Genomic DNA, 19,497 nt, shown 5'->3' on the forward strand with positions numbered 1-19,497 from the left:
CATAATAAATAAAAAACTTTTAGAAAAGTAACGCTTTTGCATTACTCCTCTTCCTCCTTCTTCCTTCTCCCCCTCACATATGTGAAGCAACTGTTCTTCGATGGAGCATACCTCACTAAAACTTAGGAAGTAATTTGTTACAGGATAAATGAAAGAGAACACAGAGAAGGCAACAGGTACAAAGAAGGCTGTTCTAACAGCAGAACTTGGGAACATTAGGAGATATGTACTTGTTGAAGGAGGTGTGACACTTAGGGTGGGTTTTGAGATTTTAAAAGCCCACACCATTCCTAATTAGCTTTCTGCCTTATGCTTGTAGACCAGGATGCAAGCTCTTAGCTTCTGCTCTGGTGCCATGTCTGCCTGCCTGCTGTCATGGTCCCCACCAATTGTGAATTCATCCTCTGAAACTCTAGGTATCTAGTCAACTGTTTCTTCTATAAGTTGCCTTGGCCATGATAACTTAGCACAGCAATAGAAAAGTAACTAAGACAAGGGGTTTGAAAACAGGAGAGAAATGATCTGATGCATACTTATGCCAAAGATCCTTTTGTCTCGTCAAATTAATAACATTTCAGAAATTTAAAAAAATCCCTACATCTTACATACAAAATGTTTAAAAGATAGTATCGAGTGTTGGGCATACCTAATTCTGGCCCTTGGGATGTTGGGGCAGGAGGACTGTGAGCCTGAGCTATATAGTGAGAACATCTCAACAACAACCAAAGATTATCCTGAGGTGGGGAGGGGTAGCTCAGTGTAAAACATGTGTTTAGCAGCACTAGGCTCTGGGTTCCTTTGTCAGCTCTAAAATAACAACAAAAGAAGAAAATCATCTCAACTACTGAATGTGCTAGATGGGTCTGAAGAGCAGAAAGGGAAGAAGCATGGTGGTAGCACCCAGGGTAGATTAGAGTGCACACAATCTACACACACACACACACACACACACACACACACACACACACGCACACACACGCACACACACATACACACAGAGTGTGCACATGCACTTTGCTAACCCCACCAGCCTTGTGGAGATGCACTGTTCAGGTACAGGGGACCTGTAGTCAGAAGAGCCTGTGTGCTTATTTTAATGTTCTGCTGAAGCTCTTTTGCAATTCTTAACTTTTGAATAAGGGGTCCTTCACTTTCATTTTGCACTGGACTCTGCAAATTATGTAGCCAAGGCCTGTTCACCAAACATGCAATCTAACTAAAAGCAGCCTATAAAACCTCATGGTACCTATTTATACTGTAGCTGCTGCAGTCACGGGTGCATCAAATGAATGTCCAGATTTAACGCTCTAGGACACATTTCTTTTTTTTTTTTAATCAGGAAAAAAAGATTTTAATGGTGTTGTTATATAATTCTCTGAAGTTCTCCTGTACCCAAAACATAGTTCAAAGTGAAAGCAGTGTGCTTGACACACATGCTTAATTCTAAGACAGGGTCAGGTCATTAGCCTGCTTTTGTCTTTAGGTTAGGTTGGTACTGGGAATGTAGCTCTGTTGCCTTGTACACTCAAAACCTTGAGCTTGGTACACATCTGTCATCCCAACAAGGCGGTAGAGTCAGGAGGATCAGAAGTTCAAGGTCATCTTCTGAGTGCTTGGAAAGTTTGAGGCTAGTCTGGCATACATAACACCTACTCTTAAAAAAGTTTACATAAACAAAACCATACTTTATGTACATGGAACTAATGAGCAGGGAAACAGGTAAGGAAGGTATTATAACTATGGGAGGTGACAACAATGAATGTGAGGGAAGTCGGATCAATAGGACTGAATGACGAATGTGGGGCTGAGAGAAAGACCAGCATCAAGGGTAGCAGTCATTAAGTTTCTTGCTTAGGCAACCGAGTGGTTAGAGATGTGGCAATGGATCAGGGAATTTTCCACCACAGCTCTCAGTCTCCTTTGTTATGGGTTGGTAGAAGCAATTTGAAGGCCCCACCCCCCATCTCCCTCAGTCTTGCCTGCAGGACATATGGTCAAATCCAACTATGATACTGCCTCCCTGAACTGTAGTGGCTAACCACAGGAAGCACTTGAAATGACTGTACAGTTAAACCACTCACCCCACCACAGCCCACTGGAGGAGCACCAGGGTGAGAAACCTTCCTCACTAGTAATCAGCTCCATTTTGTCTTCCAAGGCAAGAGAGACTGTCATCTGTCTTGCGTATACTTCACCACTGTGCTGTACAGCCTCCTTCCCTGGCAGCTCCCAGCCTTCAGCAAAACAAATCTAGACTTGCTTTGTTCTCTCCCTGGTGGTGGAAGATGATGGTAGTTATCTTAGGGGATGGGATGGCCTTCAGCCAACCTCAGCAATCAGGCTGCCTTGTCCAGGCTTATCAGTTTCAGCAGCCTGGCAGTTGTTGGGTGAGAAAGCAAAGAACAGCTTCAGTGGATGCTAATGTGTTCGTGCGTAGATAGGAGCACATAGTACCTTTAGACATTACCTTAGGATAGGAGAAAACCTCTTTTTAAAAACGAAAAACAAAACAGCCATTTTAATGTCCAGTAGCCTACCTGAGACCTGCGTAAATATAACTGGGAAGGTAGTGCCTGATTCTAGACTTGAAGAACAACTCTGATAAAGCAAAATAACTACATAAAATAAACTTGCAGGGTGGAAATCTAGCTTAGTAGAAGGAATAGCAATTACCCTGGGTTTCATTCTTAGCATCAGAAGGAAAATATCAATACTTGCAAATAATATTTAAATAATATACATTTAAAAAGTATATGGGGACTGGAGAGCTGGCTCAGTGGTTAAGAGAACTTGATTCTCAACCAAGGAACTAAGTTCAGTTCTCAGCATCCATTATGGGGAGTAACTCACAATGGGTAGCTCACAATTGCCTGTAACTCTAGTTGTGGGGGCTCTGACATCCTTTTCTGGTTGTCATAGGCATGAGTGCACACACACACACACACACACACACACACACACACACACACACACACACCAGAGAGAGAGTAAACATAGATCTAAAAAAAAAAAAAGAGGTAAAACGAGAATCCTACCACTACAAAGGCAACTAAAAATGAACCAAAGGCCCAAATACAAGAGCTATAATTACGATTTGCTTACATAGAAGTAGATCTCCATGATCTTAAATTCAACAATAGATTCTTAGATATGACATAAAAATCACAGAAAACCAACAAACGTTTGAACTTTTTCAAAGTTAAACACTTGCGAGCCAAAGGACAGGATCAAGAAAATGACATGACAGTCTACAGAATATCTGAGTTTATACGTGATAGGGATCTAGTTCTCAGAGTTTACAAACACAACAAAGACAAACAGGGCTGGGCTTGGGGTAGGGCTCCATAGAACAGAGCTTGCCCAGCATGGGGAAAGCCAAGGGTTAGATTCCTAGCGGGGGTAGGGAGGTGGGGGGGAGGGGGTGTGTGGTTGGCAAAGGACTTATATAGAAATTTATCCTAAGAAGACTTAGAAATGGCCGACGTACACAGGAAAAGATGCTCAACATCATGGGTCATTAAAGAAATATAAATCAAGAGCACAGTAAGACATTCATTTAGTTAGGCTTGGTGTTTAATTCCATGTTGTTAGTCAGTGTGTGTGTGTGCGCGTGCGCGGGCACGAGCTGAGGGATGGGGAAAAAAGGAGGATCCAGAGGTCAAGAGTAATCTAGGTTACAAATTAGTGTGGCCTTTAGTGAGACTGTGTCTCCAAGTAACAACAAAGATTAATAATTTATACCCACTGGGCCAGGCTGTGGTGGCACATTCCTTTAAACCCTTCTTGGGAGGGAGAGGCAGAGTGAGTTCCAGGACAGCCAGAGCTACACAGTGAAACCCTGTCTCAAAAAGCAAGCAAGCAAACAAACAAACAGAAACCAAAACAACAAAAACCAGAACAACCCCTCCCTCAAACAAACAAAAAAATATATTCATACCTATTATGATGCCTTTTTTTTTAACAACCAGGAAAACAAGTTTTCACAAAAATATAAAGAAGTTAGAATTTGGGGGCTGAGAGATGATTCAGAGGTTAAGGGTACTGACTGATCTTCCAGAAGTCCTGAGCTCAATTCCCAGCAACCACATGGTGGCTCACATCTATCTGTAATGAGATTTGGTGCCCTCTTGGGGCCTGAAGGCAGACATGCAGGCAGAACACTGAATACATAATAAATAAATAAATCTTTTTTTTTTTAAAGAAGTTAGAATTGTTGGTATCCTGGCATTATGCTGACCCTGCCCCCTGACAACTGGCAGGGTATGCACACTGGCATTACAGATACTTAGACAGCTTAAAGGGCCCTGTGTTGCATGATTACATCATGTGTTATGTGGCTGAGTAAGGACTCTGTATGCATGTGCAAGCTTTCCCTTTTAAGTGAGCACCTCCCACCTGTTTGTCCCTTATCTCCCCCCATCTTCCTCCTTTATCCCCTCCCCCTGTTGGTCAACACCCACCCCTCCCTTTGTTCCCTTTCCCCAATAAATTCCAGGTGGGTTTTGTTGAATTTTGTGGTTCCTGTTTCATTACCCTGTGGCTGAACAAAATAACAACAAGAATTGTTGTTCAGTACTGGTAGGTAAATCATTCAGTCATTGTGGAAAACAGTTGGTGGGTCCTCAAAATTAAACAGAGAACTACCATATATAATTCAGTTCCGTCCAATGGTGCTACTCCAAAGGATATATCAAAAGAATTGCAAATCGATACTCACATACATGCTACGAATTGTCATGGTGTCAGTACCAGTAAAGTAGAAACAATACCCCAACCCACCAGAAGATAAGCAAGCACAGTCCATACACAGAGTGGCGTGGTGTTATTTAACAGTAATGCAGAATGAAGTACTGATACTCCAATATAATACAGAGAAGTGCTATGCTACTTCGGGGATAAAACTGGAAAACAGTATTCCAAACAGATTATCAGACACAAAAACTCACATACTTTATAAGTTACATGAAATACCCACAATAGACAAACCCAGTCAGAAAGCAAGCTGGTTATTGCCAGGGCCTAGAGAGGGAAATGTGAATGCCTATTTAATGAATTTGGGGTGAAGAAAATGTTTTCAAACTAGACAGATGTGGTCCTTGTCCAACAGTGAGATATATTAGATGCTACTGAAGTGTATATTGTACTTAACGATAGATAAGTTTTATCCCAATTATAAAAAAGGTTTTATTTCAATCAGGTGGTTGTGGTGCAAGCCTTTAATCCCAGCACTTGGGAGGCAGAGACAGGTGGATCTCTGTGAGTTCAAGGACAGCCTGGTCTACAGATCGTGTTCCAGGACAGGCTCCAAAGCTACAGAGAAACCCTGTCTCAAAAAAGCAAAACAAAACAAACAAACAAAAGAGGGGGTTGGATCCCATGCAAATAACTAGTTGTGAACTGTCATGTGGATACTGGGAATCAAATCTGGTCCTCTGGAAGATCAGCATAGGGCTCTCAACTGCTGAGCCATATCCCCAGTACCTTATCCCAAATTTCAAAAAGGTAAAATTGCAGAAAACACCCCACAATAATCGTTTACAAAATCATACTAAGACAGAGTCATGTGGTGTCTCTCCCCTACCTGATAGCTTCAGAGAGGGTAGTTACAAGACAACTCTGACATAGTAAAAGGAAGGACTTTCTTTCTTTCTTTTTTTGTTTGAGACAGGGTTTCTCTGTTTTGCTTTAGAGCCTGTCCTGGAACTCACTCTGTAGATCAAGCTGGCCTTGAACTCACAGAGATCCACCTGCCTCTGCCTCCCAAGTGCTGGGATTAAAGGCATGTGCCACCAATGGCCCGCTAAGGAAGGCGTGGCTGTTCACTAGTGGAATGGGCTGTCTCTAGAGGAACCGAGAGTACTCTTTACAGAAAAAGTGGAGGAAGAGCTCCCAGGTAAGATACTGGGAAATTTCTCTGTGAGGTGTGGTGGGTGTTTTTTTTTTGCTTTGTTTTGAAAAACAACCTACTTTTGATGACTGTAGTTAGGCTGATAAGTAGCAGTTTACAAAGGAGGTCCTGAGTTAAAGTATCCCTTCAGTTTCAATTCTTCTAGCATAGTCCAACCCTCTCAGGCATGTGCTGAAAAAGTCTGGCCTTTCCCTGGGAATATAGCTTAATGGTACAAGGCTTGCCTGATATGTATGAGGCCCTAAATTCCCACCACGGAAGCGGGAAGGGGAATGCTGGCACAGAAAAGAGAAGAAGTCAATCAGAGCAGCTGAGACGACGACACTTTGGACTTGAGTTCACAGCTCCAGACACTAGCTTTCTGCTAGTCTACTACAGAGGGTGTGTGTGTGTTGCACCAAGCAAGTTAGCACTTACTATGTACAATGTTAAGAATCAAACCCTCGGTGAGTGATGTTCTCACAAAGATCATTTCTAAATCTCAGGTTCTGAAAACTTCAGCCTTAATTCGCATACATATTCTACTACTAAAATTTCATAATCATTGAAAAGTGAGAAAGTAAACTCATCCAAGTGCTGTGAAGCCAAATTCGAAAACATCAGAGGGGGATATTTTTAAAAAACTCAGTCGACTTGGATATTATCTAGACTGGACTCAGAGCTCCATGAACTCTTTCTGTTGAGTGTTTGCAGTAGAGCAAATTGGACGGTAACACCTGCTTCAGCTACTAGAACCCTGAGACTCGCCGCAAGGGAGTGAAAGTCAAGCGGGCGGAGCTCCCCGGGAGAGACCGGCCCATTTCAGGAGGATCCCGGGGATGCCCTGTTCCTAGGTGGAATACAACTCCCTCGGGCGCTCTGAGGAAAGCCCAAGCTGGCCATTCCCGGCCCAGGCAGCCCTGAAACCATAGGCGCCTCTGAGGATTGCGCAAGTCTTTTCCTCCCCCGCCAGCTCGGTGGCATGTTTCTAAAATTCCCATCTGCACAACATAAACAGGAAACGTGCAGCAAAAAGCCTTGGCGGTGCAAATTCCAAGCTTCCAGCGAGGGCGGGAGAATCTCCTCCGTGCTGCCGGTGGTAACAAACAGTAAAAAAAGAGCAAACTTTACAAGTGACCCCGCGCCGAGCCTCCATTCGCTTTCTCCCAACTGCAAAAGGGAGCGAGAAGGCGGAAGGAAGGACCCCAGCTCCAAAAAAATAAATAATAAGGGGAGGGGGGCGTTGAGGTAGCAGCCCGGCTCTAAGAGCGCGGTCTCGGTGGCGGCGCGTGGCCAGGCCCCGCCCGACCGCCCACTTCCCGAGCCGCGTGTCCGAGCGGCCTCGGAGCGCCGCGTGGGTTCGGGAACGTCGGGAACCGGGTCGCCGAGCCCTCTCGGGTGGGGCGGGGGAGGGGCGGGCACGAGGCGCGGCGCAGGCGCAGTGCGCGCCTCGGTTGTCAAACATGGCTGAAGCGCTGCTGTTACCGCTACAGCCGCTGAAGGGAAAATGCTGAGCTCGCCTGGGCCGGGTGGGCGGCGGCGGCGAGGGCGGCGACGGGAACCCGCTTCCCGGGCGCGGCGGCGGCGGTCATGGCTCGGCTGGCCGACTACTTCATTGTGGTAGGCTACGATCACGAGAAGCCAGGTAAGGGTGTGGGGCGGGCGCCGCCCCCCGGGCTTCGCCTCCGCCCCCGGCAGCCGTCCAGTGGGCTCGGCGGGGCCGGGCGTCGTGGTCGGGAGGCGGGGAGGCGGGAGGGCCGGGTCCCGCGGTGAAGGAGCGGTGGGTCGACTGGTGTCGGGCCTTCGCTGCGCGGTCGAGCCTGGCTGGCAGTGGGCGTGTGTGAGGGAACCGCGGGACGGCGGTCGCGGGGCTAGGCCACCGCGGTGCGGCCGAGGACCGGGGGACTGGGCCGGTGGAGAGCCTGCCTGCGCGCCGCCACGCTCTTCGGTGGAGGCTGCTGGCACCCGGGACCGCGCCCTCGTGCCGGCGGGGTTGGGAGGGCGGGAGCACACTGTGTGAAGTTCCTAGGAGTACACTTGTGCCCTGCATCCTGAGTAAGAGTGACGCTGGGGGCAGTCCTCCCGGAGAGGAAGTCCAGAGAGTTCAGCGCTGCCTCCCGCCTGCCCTATGGGGGATGGGGCGGGGGGGCTGGACATCCCGGCCGAACGCCGGGTACTTGGGAAGGCCAAAGGATGCGTGCACTTTGAAATATTTCTAGGAAATTCTTTCAGGATGTATGTGCCGGCATTCCAGAACGAAATGATTCTCTTAAGTAAAGATAGCCAGCCAACCACCGCAGGTGCTCTGACTTAGCTTTCCTGTGTTTTGATTGTCCTCTTTAATTCGTCAGAGAATTCTTCACCAGGAACAATTTGGCAGATGCATTGCTTTTTATAATTTGATTGATGGACTTGCACAGCCAGGAGTATACAGGGTTCACGCACGTTTATTTTCGTGTTTGTATCTCTTTGTGTTGCTATATATAGATAAGCGGGATGTACTAACGAGGTGATTTCAGGGTGATTCCAGTCCCAAACTTGGAAGGAAGTTTAGATACCGGCTCTCCAGCCTCTTCCTTGTCCCAGGAGGTGCTTAGTTTGTGCTTTATCCACCGTTAGTCGTTGATAGCACCAGAGTACCATTGTTCTACCCATCCCTAAGAATTTATTTCAGAGAAGGGATTCTTCACTTCTTTTGTTTCTCACCACTCCCTGACTGAGGCCACTCACTAGAACTGCTTGTCAGTGGGTGAGATGCCTCAACCGATGAAGGCTTTTGCTGGGCGAGTCTGGAGACCTGAGTTTGGTCTCTGAAGTGATGAAGTCATGAAAAGGGGGGAGGCAAGAACCGATTGCACAGAGCTGTCTTGTGCACGAATATGCATGCCCCTCCCCTCTCTTGTTCACTAATATGCACACCCTCCCCTCTCTTGTTCACTAATATGCACACCCTCCCCCCTCTTGTTCACTAATATGCATGCCCCTCCCCCCTCTCTTGTTCACTAATATGCATGCCCCTCACCCCCCCTCTCTCTCTCTCACACACACACACACACACACACACACACACACGAAGGCATTGGGCTCTATTTAGAGACTCTTCTGTCTGCTTTAAAATGTTTTGTCATTTCTTAGTAATTTTTCAATATCTTAGCAAGATGACATAGTCTGTGTTATCCAGTGTGGAGAATCAGTTTTGTTTTTAACCTTGCTCAGTTTTTAGTACATTGCTCTTTTTCCTACAATAATTTTATATCTATCTATCTATCTATCTATCTATCTATCTATCTATCTGTTTTTTGAGACAGAGTCTCTTTACAGAGCTCTGACTCTCCAGGAACTCCCTTTGTAGACCAGCTAACTTTGAACTCACAGAGATCACCTGCCTCTGCCTCCAGAATGCTGGAATTAAAGTCCATGCCTAGCGCCACCACCCCCAACAGTTTTGAAACAGTAACAAGCTTGAAAAAGAAATAGCAAGTATGGTACACAGTAGTTGGTGTTTTCTTTTTTTGAACATTTTGAGAGGAACATGCTGATGTTATGCCCTGTCACTCAGAATGGTTTAATGTGAATTTTATACAAACAAGAACTTTGTCCTACATAATGACAGTGCAGTTATCAGAACAGGACATTCACATTGACTCATTATTCCACTTAGCTTTGGGTTTTGTTGGTTATGCTGTTAATCACATAACTGGCAAAAGGAGTCAGTACAGTTAAGTGTTCATTGTTTCATTGTCTCCTTAGTCTCCCCCTTTCAGCATGGAACAGTTCTCTCATCTTTTTCTTGATCTTGTCACTTTTGAAGATTACAGGTCAGTTATTTTTGTACAGTGTCTCTCAACTTGAAACCTCTGTGCTCTCATAGTTGTGACACACTTGCCCAAGTGTGTGTATCCAACAGTGGTGGTCACTGTCTTTTCAGTTGATACATACTTTCACTTTGATTACTTGTAATCAGTGTCTGCCAGGCTTTTCTTTTCTTAAACATAATTTTTAATTAATTATTTGGGAATTTCATATCATGTTTCCCAAGCCTGCTCATTTCCCTTCCTTCCATATTCTCCCTCACCCATAACATCCTTCTCAAAAGAAAATTAAAAAATATTAATAAAAAAACAAATAGAACTCCCCTCCCTTCAATCCTTCATCTTTCCTGCCACTCCAACACCTCTCCATTTGCTTAGTGGCAATAAGAGCTGCAGTGTGTCACGAAGTGTACCCGTTTGTCCACTCAGCTTTACTTGCAGATGTTCATCGCAATGAGTTGTTGGTATGGCCCAAGGCCTCAGAGGGCTTCTGGTACTCCATCAATACTTCCGAAACTTCCCTTGAATATCCTGCTGTCACCCAGAGCCATTGGAGATCCTGTGGCTGTGGTTCCCCAGGACCAGTGCCTTCACACACTCTGGCAGGTCATAGATGGGGTAGATGTTGGAGTGGGCCAACTCAAGGCCCTGGATGTGGGTCAGGGTGGTAGTTGATTAGGTCAGTCCAGCCTGCTGGAACTGCCTCTTCAGGCAGGAGGCAGAGCCAGCTCTTCTGTGCTGAAGCCCTTGGGGCCAGGTGTCCTACACCTGTGGTGAGGGGTGGGGCCATCTCTTTTGCTGTGGTCTGAGAGGGCCTGCTCCTCCAGGGCCATCTTCTGTCTGGCTTTTCTACTACAGAGTTAATCCCTTTCTTTCTTTCTTTCTTTCTTTCTTTCTTTCTTTCTTTCTTTCTTTCTTTTTTTTGAGACAGGGTATCTCTGTATTGTTTTGGAGTCTGTCCTGGAACTCGCTCTGTAGACCAAGCTGGCCTTGAACTCACAGAGATCCACCTGCCTCTGCCTCCCGAGTGCTGGGATTAAAGGCATGCGCCACCAATACCTGGCTAGAGTTAATCCTTTTCAATGACTACCTTGAAATTAGGTTTCTTGGTCTTCATCAGGATTTTAATGGATCTATCATATATTTACATCAATATGGATTCATGATTTATGTGTCTTTTGTAGTGGATTATACTGCTATTGTTTGTTTTAGGCTAAGGGGTTATTATAACAAAGTACTATAAACTGGATGATTTATAAACAATGGCTTTACTTTTCACAGTTGTAAAGGCTAGAAAGTCTAAAAGTGCAAACAAATGTGAGGTCTAGTCAGAGGCATGCTTGTACACAGCCATACTATCACTTTATTTAACCTCAATGACCTAGAGGCTGCATGAGCTTTATAGGACCTCTTTAATAAGGGAATTAACCTATTTATGAGGACTCCAACCCCATGATCTGAGTACTTCCCAAAGATTCCATCTAGTTCCGTTACTTTGGATGGTAGGACTTCAACATAGGGATTTTGGGAGGACACGGGTATTCAGACCATTTATTTTGATATTTAAATTGTTTTGCAGTTTGACCAGTTGGAGCATATGTATTTGACTTCTGTGTCCCATCATTCTTTGAGCATCATTACTTTTGACATAACATATTCCTGGCATGCATACATGCACATTTCCTCTTCTCTTCTGTGGTGCTAAGATTCTGACATGGGGCCACTTACATGCTAAGCAAGTGCTCTGTCATTGAGCTACAGTCTTGGCTCTCCTGGATTATTTTGCACTTGTCTTGGCTCTGGAATCAACTGTTTCTTTAGGGATCCCTGCTTTCTCTCAGTGGAGGCTAATTTCTCAGTGCTAACTTTTAAAAAATGATATGAAGGTGTCAGATCCCCTGGAGTTGGGAGTTACAGTTCTGAGCTGCCATGTGGGTGCCGGGAATTGAACCTGGGTCCTCTGGAAGAGCAGCAAGTGCTCTTAACTGCTGAGCCATCTCTCCAGTCCCAGTGCTAACATTTTTATAACTATTGGGTTATAACTATTCCCAGACCGTCTTCATGGTTGGAACTGGAGGATATATTTATGTATACACACACACACACACACACACACACACACACCCCTATATTTCTGTCTCTATACATTGTAAACTGTGAACTCTCTCTAGTACCTTTTACTTCAGCCTGACAATCTAGCATTTGCTTTTCTCATGTTATGATGGTCCTCTCAAACAGTGAGAAATTGGATTTGTTATTTCACACATACACACACCTTGTTTGCTTTTTGTAGTTGTTTACAACTACTCTCCATGCTGAGGCTATTTCTTCATTCCTTATCTTCCTCCCTCACCTCTAGCCCTGTTGAATCTAAGAGCCCATGTCAGTATGCCACAGCACAGGGTCTCTTCCACTTGCTCACGCTCTGTCTGACTTTATGTTGGCTTCTCCCCATCTGTGGACATGCTTCCCATTGTGCTCAGTCTCTGACCTCCCACTCAAGGTTGCCCCTTGGGGCTCTGACACTGTGTTTGGCTTTGGCCTTCTTTTGTTTGTTTTTGTAGTTGCCCTCCCCACCCCCCACCCCAGACTTTGTTTCACTGTGTAACAGCCCTAGCTCTCCTGGAACTTCTTTGTAGACCAGGCTGGCCTCCAACTCACAGATTCACCTGCCTCTGTCTCCTGAGTGCTGGGATCAAAGGCATGGGCCACCAACCACCCATTGCTTTGTTTGTTCTTTTACCAGGTGGATTTCCCCCCTAGAGCTGGACTGAGAGTTTGAAAGCCCCGCCTCTATCCTATGGTTACTATGACTCTTTCCCACACCCAACAAAGGAAAGATTTTTTTCTTTTCTTTCCTTCTCTCTTTCCTTCCTTCCTTCTTTCTTTTTTAAATATACATTGGTGTTTTGCTTGCATGTATGTCTGTGTGAGGGTGTTGGGTCCACTAAAACTGGGGTTACAGACAGCTGTGAGCTGACATGTGGGTACTGGGAATTGAACCTAAGTCCTCTGGAAGAGCAGCCAGTGCTCTTAACCAATGAACCATCTCTCCAGTCCCCTTTTCTTTCCTTTTTTAAAAAATGAAACTCAGAATGTTATATAAATTATAATCTCAATTATGAAATGCATACTTTTTCTGTTTAGGATAATTATGTTGTTTATTCAAGAATAATTTATGTGCAAAAAATGTAAGTGAACAGTTGAGTGGTTTTAAGCAACATATACACTAGTGTAGTCACTACCACAATCAAGATAATAGAACATTTCCTTCCCTACAAAAGCCCTCGTATGCCCTTTTGCAGTCTCTTTCCTCCCTTGCCTCTGGCGGTTGCAGATCTGCTTTCTGTCTGCATGTTTTGTCTTTTCTAGAGTGGCATATAAATAGAACAATACAGCTTTGCACTGCCCCCTTTCTCTTCAGTGCTGAGTATTGAACCCAGGGTCTTACCCAGGCTAAGCATGTACTCTGCCAATGAACTATACTCATTGCTGTACTATTTCTTTCCCCCTTCCCTTCCCCCTGTAGCTCAGGCTAATCTTAAACTTAGGGAGTAGTCAAGGATGACCTTGAAATTCTCATCATCCTGGCTCTAACTCCAGAACTATGGTTATAGTTGTCTACCCCCATGCCCAGTTTGTGTGGTACTAGAAATGAATCAATTGATCTGCACCCCTCGAGTCCCAGAGATACCTTGTTTCTTTATATTGCTAAGTAAAACAAAGTTTGTTCTTCATCAGTTGATGGATAGTTATGCTTTCAGATTTTGGTTATTATGGATAAAATTGATCTGGATGTTTAGGAGAATCTTTGACTATTGATATGTTTTCATTTTTCTTGGGTTAAAACAGAAAAATTAGGTCATGGTCAAATATCTGCTTAAGTTTATATGAAATTGTCAATGAGTTTTCCAAAATGCCTGAATTGTGTAGGGTGAAAAACTACAAAGAGTTTGTATTTATTTAATGTATAAGTGAAGAATCAATCTAATTGATTTTCTAACCTTTATTATACAACTGTCTTCAGAAGTTAGTATGGTTTTATTACACAACTCTCTATAAAAGATAGGTTATTATAATATACTTATCTATGAAATATATATATATGTGAAATTTGTGTGTTTGATACCAGAGTATACCTGGTAATATTCAACCATTACATTACTGTTTTTTATTTTTATTTTTTTAGTGTGTGTGTGTGTGTGTGTGTGTGTGTGTGTGTTTCAAGACAGGGTTTGTCTGTGTAGTCTTGGCTGTCCTGGAACTCACTATGTAGATCAGACTGGTGGCAAACTCACAAGTGCTGAGATTAAAGGCGCGAGCCACCACCACCCAGCCATACTTTTAAAAATGTCTTTGTCCTTAATAATTTCAATTGATATATTTTTAATTAAAATATTTTCCCCCTTTAGTTTGTGTGTGTAGATCAGAGAACAACTTTCCAGAGTTGATTTTCTCTTTCTAGCATGTGGATTCCTAAGATTGAATTAAGTTATTAGACTTGGCTGCAAGTGCCTTTATCTGCTGAGCCATCTTGTTGACCCAAGTTACATTTTTTTTTCTTTCTTACTATGTAGCCTAGCCCTGGATGTACTGGAACTATCTATGTAAATGACACTGACCTCAAACTCATAGAAACCCACTTGTTTCTGCCTCCTAAGTGCTGGGATTAAAAACATTCAATCTCTCTCTCTCCCTCTCCCTCTCTCTTGTAAATTGGTAAAATTGGGAAATCTGAGCAAGAATGGTGACTTGTTATATGATACCAGCATCCTAATGGTGATTCTGTATTGTAAGGATGCAAGGATGCAGCTGTCTGTTGTGGGAAATGAGGTAAAGGGATCCATCGTGTCAGTTATTATTTTAACTGTTGGTAAATCTGTAACTGTGTTAACACAAGTTCAGAAACCATCAAGAAGATAAAATGTGCCTTTACTTTCTGTATTTTTTCTTCCTTCCTTTCTTCCAGGTAGCCTCGAACTCACAGAGGTCTACCTGCCTCTGCCTCCAGAGTGTTGGGGTTAAAGGTGTGTGCCGATGTTGCCTCCACCACCTAACTTCCTTTTCTTTCTTTTCCTTTTTAATATTTATTTATTATGTATAGTGTTCTGCTTGCATGTTTGCCTGCAGGCTGGAAGAGGGCACCAGATCTCATTATAGGTGGTTGTGAACCACCATGTGGTTGCTGGGAATTGAACTCAGGACCTCTGGAAGAGCAGGCAGTGCTCTTAACCTGTGAGCCTTCTCTCCAGCCCTCTTTATTTTTTCTTAACACTGATGACATAGGAAGTTCTTAGTATATACAATCTCAGAAGAACATAATTTTCAACAATAGCTTTACATTTCTGAGAATCAGCTTCATTGACTTTCTTTTTATTGGACGCTTACTTTTTTCAGATTTGTACTTTTTATGCTGATGCTATAATTTATAAGAATGTAGTTTAAAAATCATTGATTTTAATGATATTTTTGTTTTGATAATTCATTATTTAAAACTATAGTTTATAGGCATAATGAGATAGCTCAGTTGGCAAAGTGCTTCATGAGGGCCTGAGGGCCTGAGTGCAGATTCCCTAACACTCATATAAAAATAGCCAGGCTCAGCTATGCATGGCACCTGTAATCCAAGTGTGGGGAAGCAGAGACAGGGAAATAAATCCCTGGAGCTTCCTGGCTAGATGGTATAGCTTAATCAGTGTGTTTCAGGTTTTGTGAGAAACCCTGTGTGAAGAAATATGGTGGACAGAGATTGAGAAAGACACCCATGACCACCTCTGGTCTCCACACTCATGCACATACATACACTATCCCTCCTCACCCCAGAAAGAGTCTTCATTTTACAACTTTATATTTGAATGATGGTAGAATAATTAGGAAGTATAATTTGTCTCTAAAAGACCTAGTTACTTATCCAACTTCCTTTACTTTTCTCATTGTATTACCATGTTCTAATTTTATTGAGATCTGTCAAGGTAAATTTGATCCGCTGAGTTACTTTTTTTATATGACTTTATGTTTATGCTTTTGTTCTACTGTTCATAAATACATTTAGAAATAATCCATTTAGCTAAGGATATAGTTTTGTAATAGAGCTCTTGCCTAGCATGCTCAGGGCCCTAAAATTTAATACTTGGTACAGGCAGAAATTATTTACAGTAAAAAATTCTTTATCTAGATGTTGTTAAACTAGGTTAATTTTAGGTTTGCTATTCATTTAAGATTCTTGTATCTCTTTAAAAATAAATATGCTTAGTGTATTAGAGAAAGTATTCAAAACACTTTGTAGGTATTAAGCAGTATATTGCAGGTGAAATAAGCAAAAGAGAAATTCATGCATAAATGAAATATATTTTGAGACTGAATGTGTGTGAAATTCATGCATAAGTGAAATATTATATTTTGATACTGAGCGTGTGTGTGTGTGTGTGTGTGTGTGTGTGTGTGTGTATGTGTGTGTGTACACCACAGTGTATGTCTAGAGTCAGAAGACAACTTGCTGGAGTGAGTACTCTCCTATAAAATGGGTTCTAGAGATTGAGCTCAGATCATCAGGCTTGGCAGCAAGCACCTACTGAGCCATCTTACTGGTGTGTAAATGAGAGCTCTTGAGAAGCAAGAATTAATGGAGATGTGACTCAAGTGGCAGTGAGCTGGAGACAGAATGACCAGTGTGAGGAAACTTAGGAGCGCTTGCTATGGAAAGAATGGTATGGATGCTAGAGTTAGCTGAAATTAGTAAAACTTTGTGATAAATTACTGTGAGGCATGAAGTAGGAAAAGTAGTTGAGAGTAACAAAGATTCTAGCTTGAATGGATACTGATGTATAAATGCAAGCAAGGGGGGAAGTGCTCAACTTAATTTTGGACATGTTACATGTGACTATATTTAATCAAGGTAGAACTGTTATTTGGGTGTTTAAATACGTGGGCCAGGAGTAAAGACAGGTGCAGATTAGAGATGTATCTGGCAGTTAACAATAGCCAGTTGCTTGTCAGGTAGGAAGAAAAGAATGCTTAACTGAGCAAAATTAAGTGCAGGGTGCAGGGGAGTGGCTGTAATTTCAGGTGAGGATCTCATGATCCTCCACTGACTCCTTCTGAGGGTCGTGGTGTGGTTAACATAGCTGCCCTCATTAAGATGGCAACAGCCACATCATGCCCTGTAGGACATTGCTTTGGAACACCATCCAAATGAACTCTGAAAAGACAGAGTAGGTCTAGACTAAGTAGACTAAAACTAGTAGGTTTAGACTAAGCATACAGACTTGGGGGTCATTAGAGCAGATGGAGCAATTTGTGTAATGTCTTCAGAAAGCTGGCACAGAGATAGGAATAAATGACCAAGGGCCAGGCTTTGGGGAACACCGTTGCTCAGGGGATGAAGAGAAAAGGAACAATAGCAAAGTTTGATGAGTTTGGGAGAGAAATACGCCTCTTCCTCCATGATAGATATTCATCTCCTTGTAGATGATAGTACCCCTGATTTTTATCTAGTTACATGGTGTGCAGAAGTGAAAATTTTTATGAGTATGAATGCTTTGCCTGTATTTACTTGTCTGTGCATCATGTGTATGCAGTGCTTGTGGAGGCCAGAAGAGGGCATCAGATCTCCTTGGAGCTGGAGAAACATATGTTGGGTTCTGGGAATTGAATCTATGTCCTTTGGAAGAGCAGTCAGTACTATTAACCAATGAGCCATCTCTTTAGCTCTCTTGAAAATTTTAATAGCTATAAATATGTGACTATGTCTGAGTTAGTTGGATGTAAATGGAATGATGAATATAATGTTTCAAAAGCGTTCTGAAAAGGTATTGGTGTATATTCCCAGCTTTTCACTATCCTGAGACTGGCATGCTACCAATAGTTGCAAACCTTGTGTTTTAAGAGGAAAATAAGCTGGGCGGCGGTGACGCAAGCCTTTAATCCCAGCACTCGGGAGGCAGAGGCAGGAGTATCTTTGTGAGTTCGAGACCAGCCTGTAAACCAAGAGCTAATTCTAGGACAGCCTCCAAAGCCACAGAGAAACCCTGTCTCGAAAAACAACAACAACAAACAAACAAAAAAAAATAAGAGAAGTAATTCACACTTTTTAAATGTATTAATGCTCTTATTTTTCTTTTTAATTCTTCCTTTTTTTTTTTTTTTTGAGACAGGATTTCTCAGTGTAGTTCTGACTGTCTGGAACTTGCTCTGTAGACCAGGCTGGCCTGGAACTCAGATCTGTCTGCCTCTGTCTCCCAAGTGTTGGGATTAAAGACAAGTACCACCATAGCGGGTTTAATGCTGTTTCTTAATGATGTATTACATAATAGCTACACATGAGTTTTCCACCATTGGGGCTGCTGTAACAAAGTGTCATGCATTTGTAGGCTTGAAACAACAGATGTTTATTCTGCATAATTTTGTTGGGTGATTCTGAAGTTTAGATGTCAGGAGGTAACTTCCTCTGAGGGCTTCTGGGGAAGATTATTCATCTCTTCTAGCTCCTGGGGCGGGGTCCCCACTTATGACACCATAATTCTATGTTTTGCCTTTCTCTTCACATGACTTTCTTTGAGTCTCTGCCTTTTTCATAAACATGATTTCTGTGCTCAGCAGAAGCAGGGAGATGGCAAGTTCAAGGCTTTTGTGAGTTACAGAGTGAGTTCAGGGCCTGATTGAGCAACTTGGTCTCAGAACAACAACAACAACAATGAAAAATGGCTGCAAAAAATGACTGGCTATAGCCCAGTAGTGAAGCACCTGTCTAGCATGCTTGAGGACCCAGATTTAATTCTCAGTCCTGGGTGTTGGGGAAGATTAGGAGGCCTTGTTTTGTTTTATTCTTCCTTCCTCCTCTTTTTCTCCTCTCTTTCTCCCCTCCCCTCCCTTCCCTTTCTGTCCTCTCCTCTCCTTTCCTATCCCCTCCCCTCCCTTCCTTTCTCCTCCCTTCCCCTCCCTTCCTTTCTCCTCCCCTCCCCTCCCTTCCTTTCTCCTCATTCCCTTCCTTCATTTCTTTTTCTTCCCTGTTCTAGGGAAGGTCATCTCACACGCGTGCAGGCATGCATGCATGCGTGCGCTAAATAAACATTCTACCATGGAGCTATAGCATCAGCCTTGTTTTTTATTTAGCCAAAGACTTATGATGGCTAACTGGTTGTCAGGTTGACTCAACCTGGGGAAAGGAATCCTTTAACTTCCACAAGATTGGCCTGTGGGCATGTGTGTGGGGGCATTTTCTTAATTGCTAATTGATGTAGGAGGGCCTATTCCTTTGTGGATGGTACCATTGCTAGGAAGGTGGGCCTGGGCTGTACAAAAAAAGGTAACTGAGCAAGTCAGTGAGTGATGTTCCTTCCAGTTTCTGTTCAGCCCCTGCCTTGAGTTCCTGACCTGGCTTTTCTCAATGACCTGTAAGCCAGATAAACCCTTTCCTAAATTGCTTTTGGTCAGTGTTTTATCTCAGCAACAGAGAAACAAACCAGGACCACTGTTAAGCCATAGAATAATAGTGCACTAAGTGACAAAAGTAAGATGGGTTTTACTTTTATAAGGTGTACACTCTACCTCAGGATTGAAAACCCAGTATTCAGTATTTACAAAAGATAATATTCCTGCTTTGTATTCTGTAAGTAGAAATTAGGAGAAATAGGTGTCATGTCCACCACACTTAGCTTTCAGGGAGTAAAACAATTTAGTGTTGAAGTCTAAGAAATTGCTGCTAATGACTTTGAAAGCCATGCTGCTCCTTTTTAGCTAAGGTGCTAATGAGGTAAACCCCTGGGGAGGCCTTTGGTTGAAGACTGGTGCCTCCTTCTT

The 19,497-nt window shown here is 43.3% G+C and overlaps 1 protein-coding gene across 4 annotated transcripts in view; it reads left to right on the top strand.

The window, feature by feature from the left end:
- Nucleotides 1-7,328: 7,328 nt before the first annotated feature.
- The window catches only part of Sbf2 (SET binding factor 2), a 360,275-nt gene continuing 348,106 nt past the window's right edge, over nucleotides 7,329-19,497 (top strand). For all 4 annotated transcript variants that reach the window (XM_040756376.1, XM_040756381.1, XM_040756385.1 and 1 more), the window contains exon 1: nucleotides 7,329-7,532. In XM_040756376.1, the coding sequence (XP_040612310.1) occupies nucleotides 7,478-7,532 (55 nt within the window). In that variant the 5' untranslated portion in view covers nucleotides 7,329-7,477. The remainder of the gene's footprint in view (nucleotides 7,533-19,497) is intronic.

This window comes from Mesocricetus auratus, unplaced genomic scaffold (assembly GCF_017639785.1).
Source record: "Mesocricetus auratus isolate SY011 unplaced genomic scaffold, BCM_Maur_2.0 Super-Scaffold_4256, whole genome shotgun sequence".
NCBI lineage: Eukaryota > Metazoa > Chordata > Mammalia > Rodentia > Cricetidae > Mesocricetus > Mesocricetus auratus.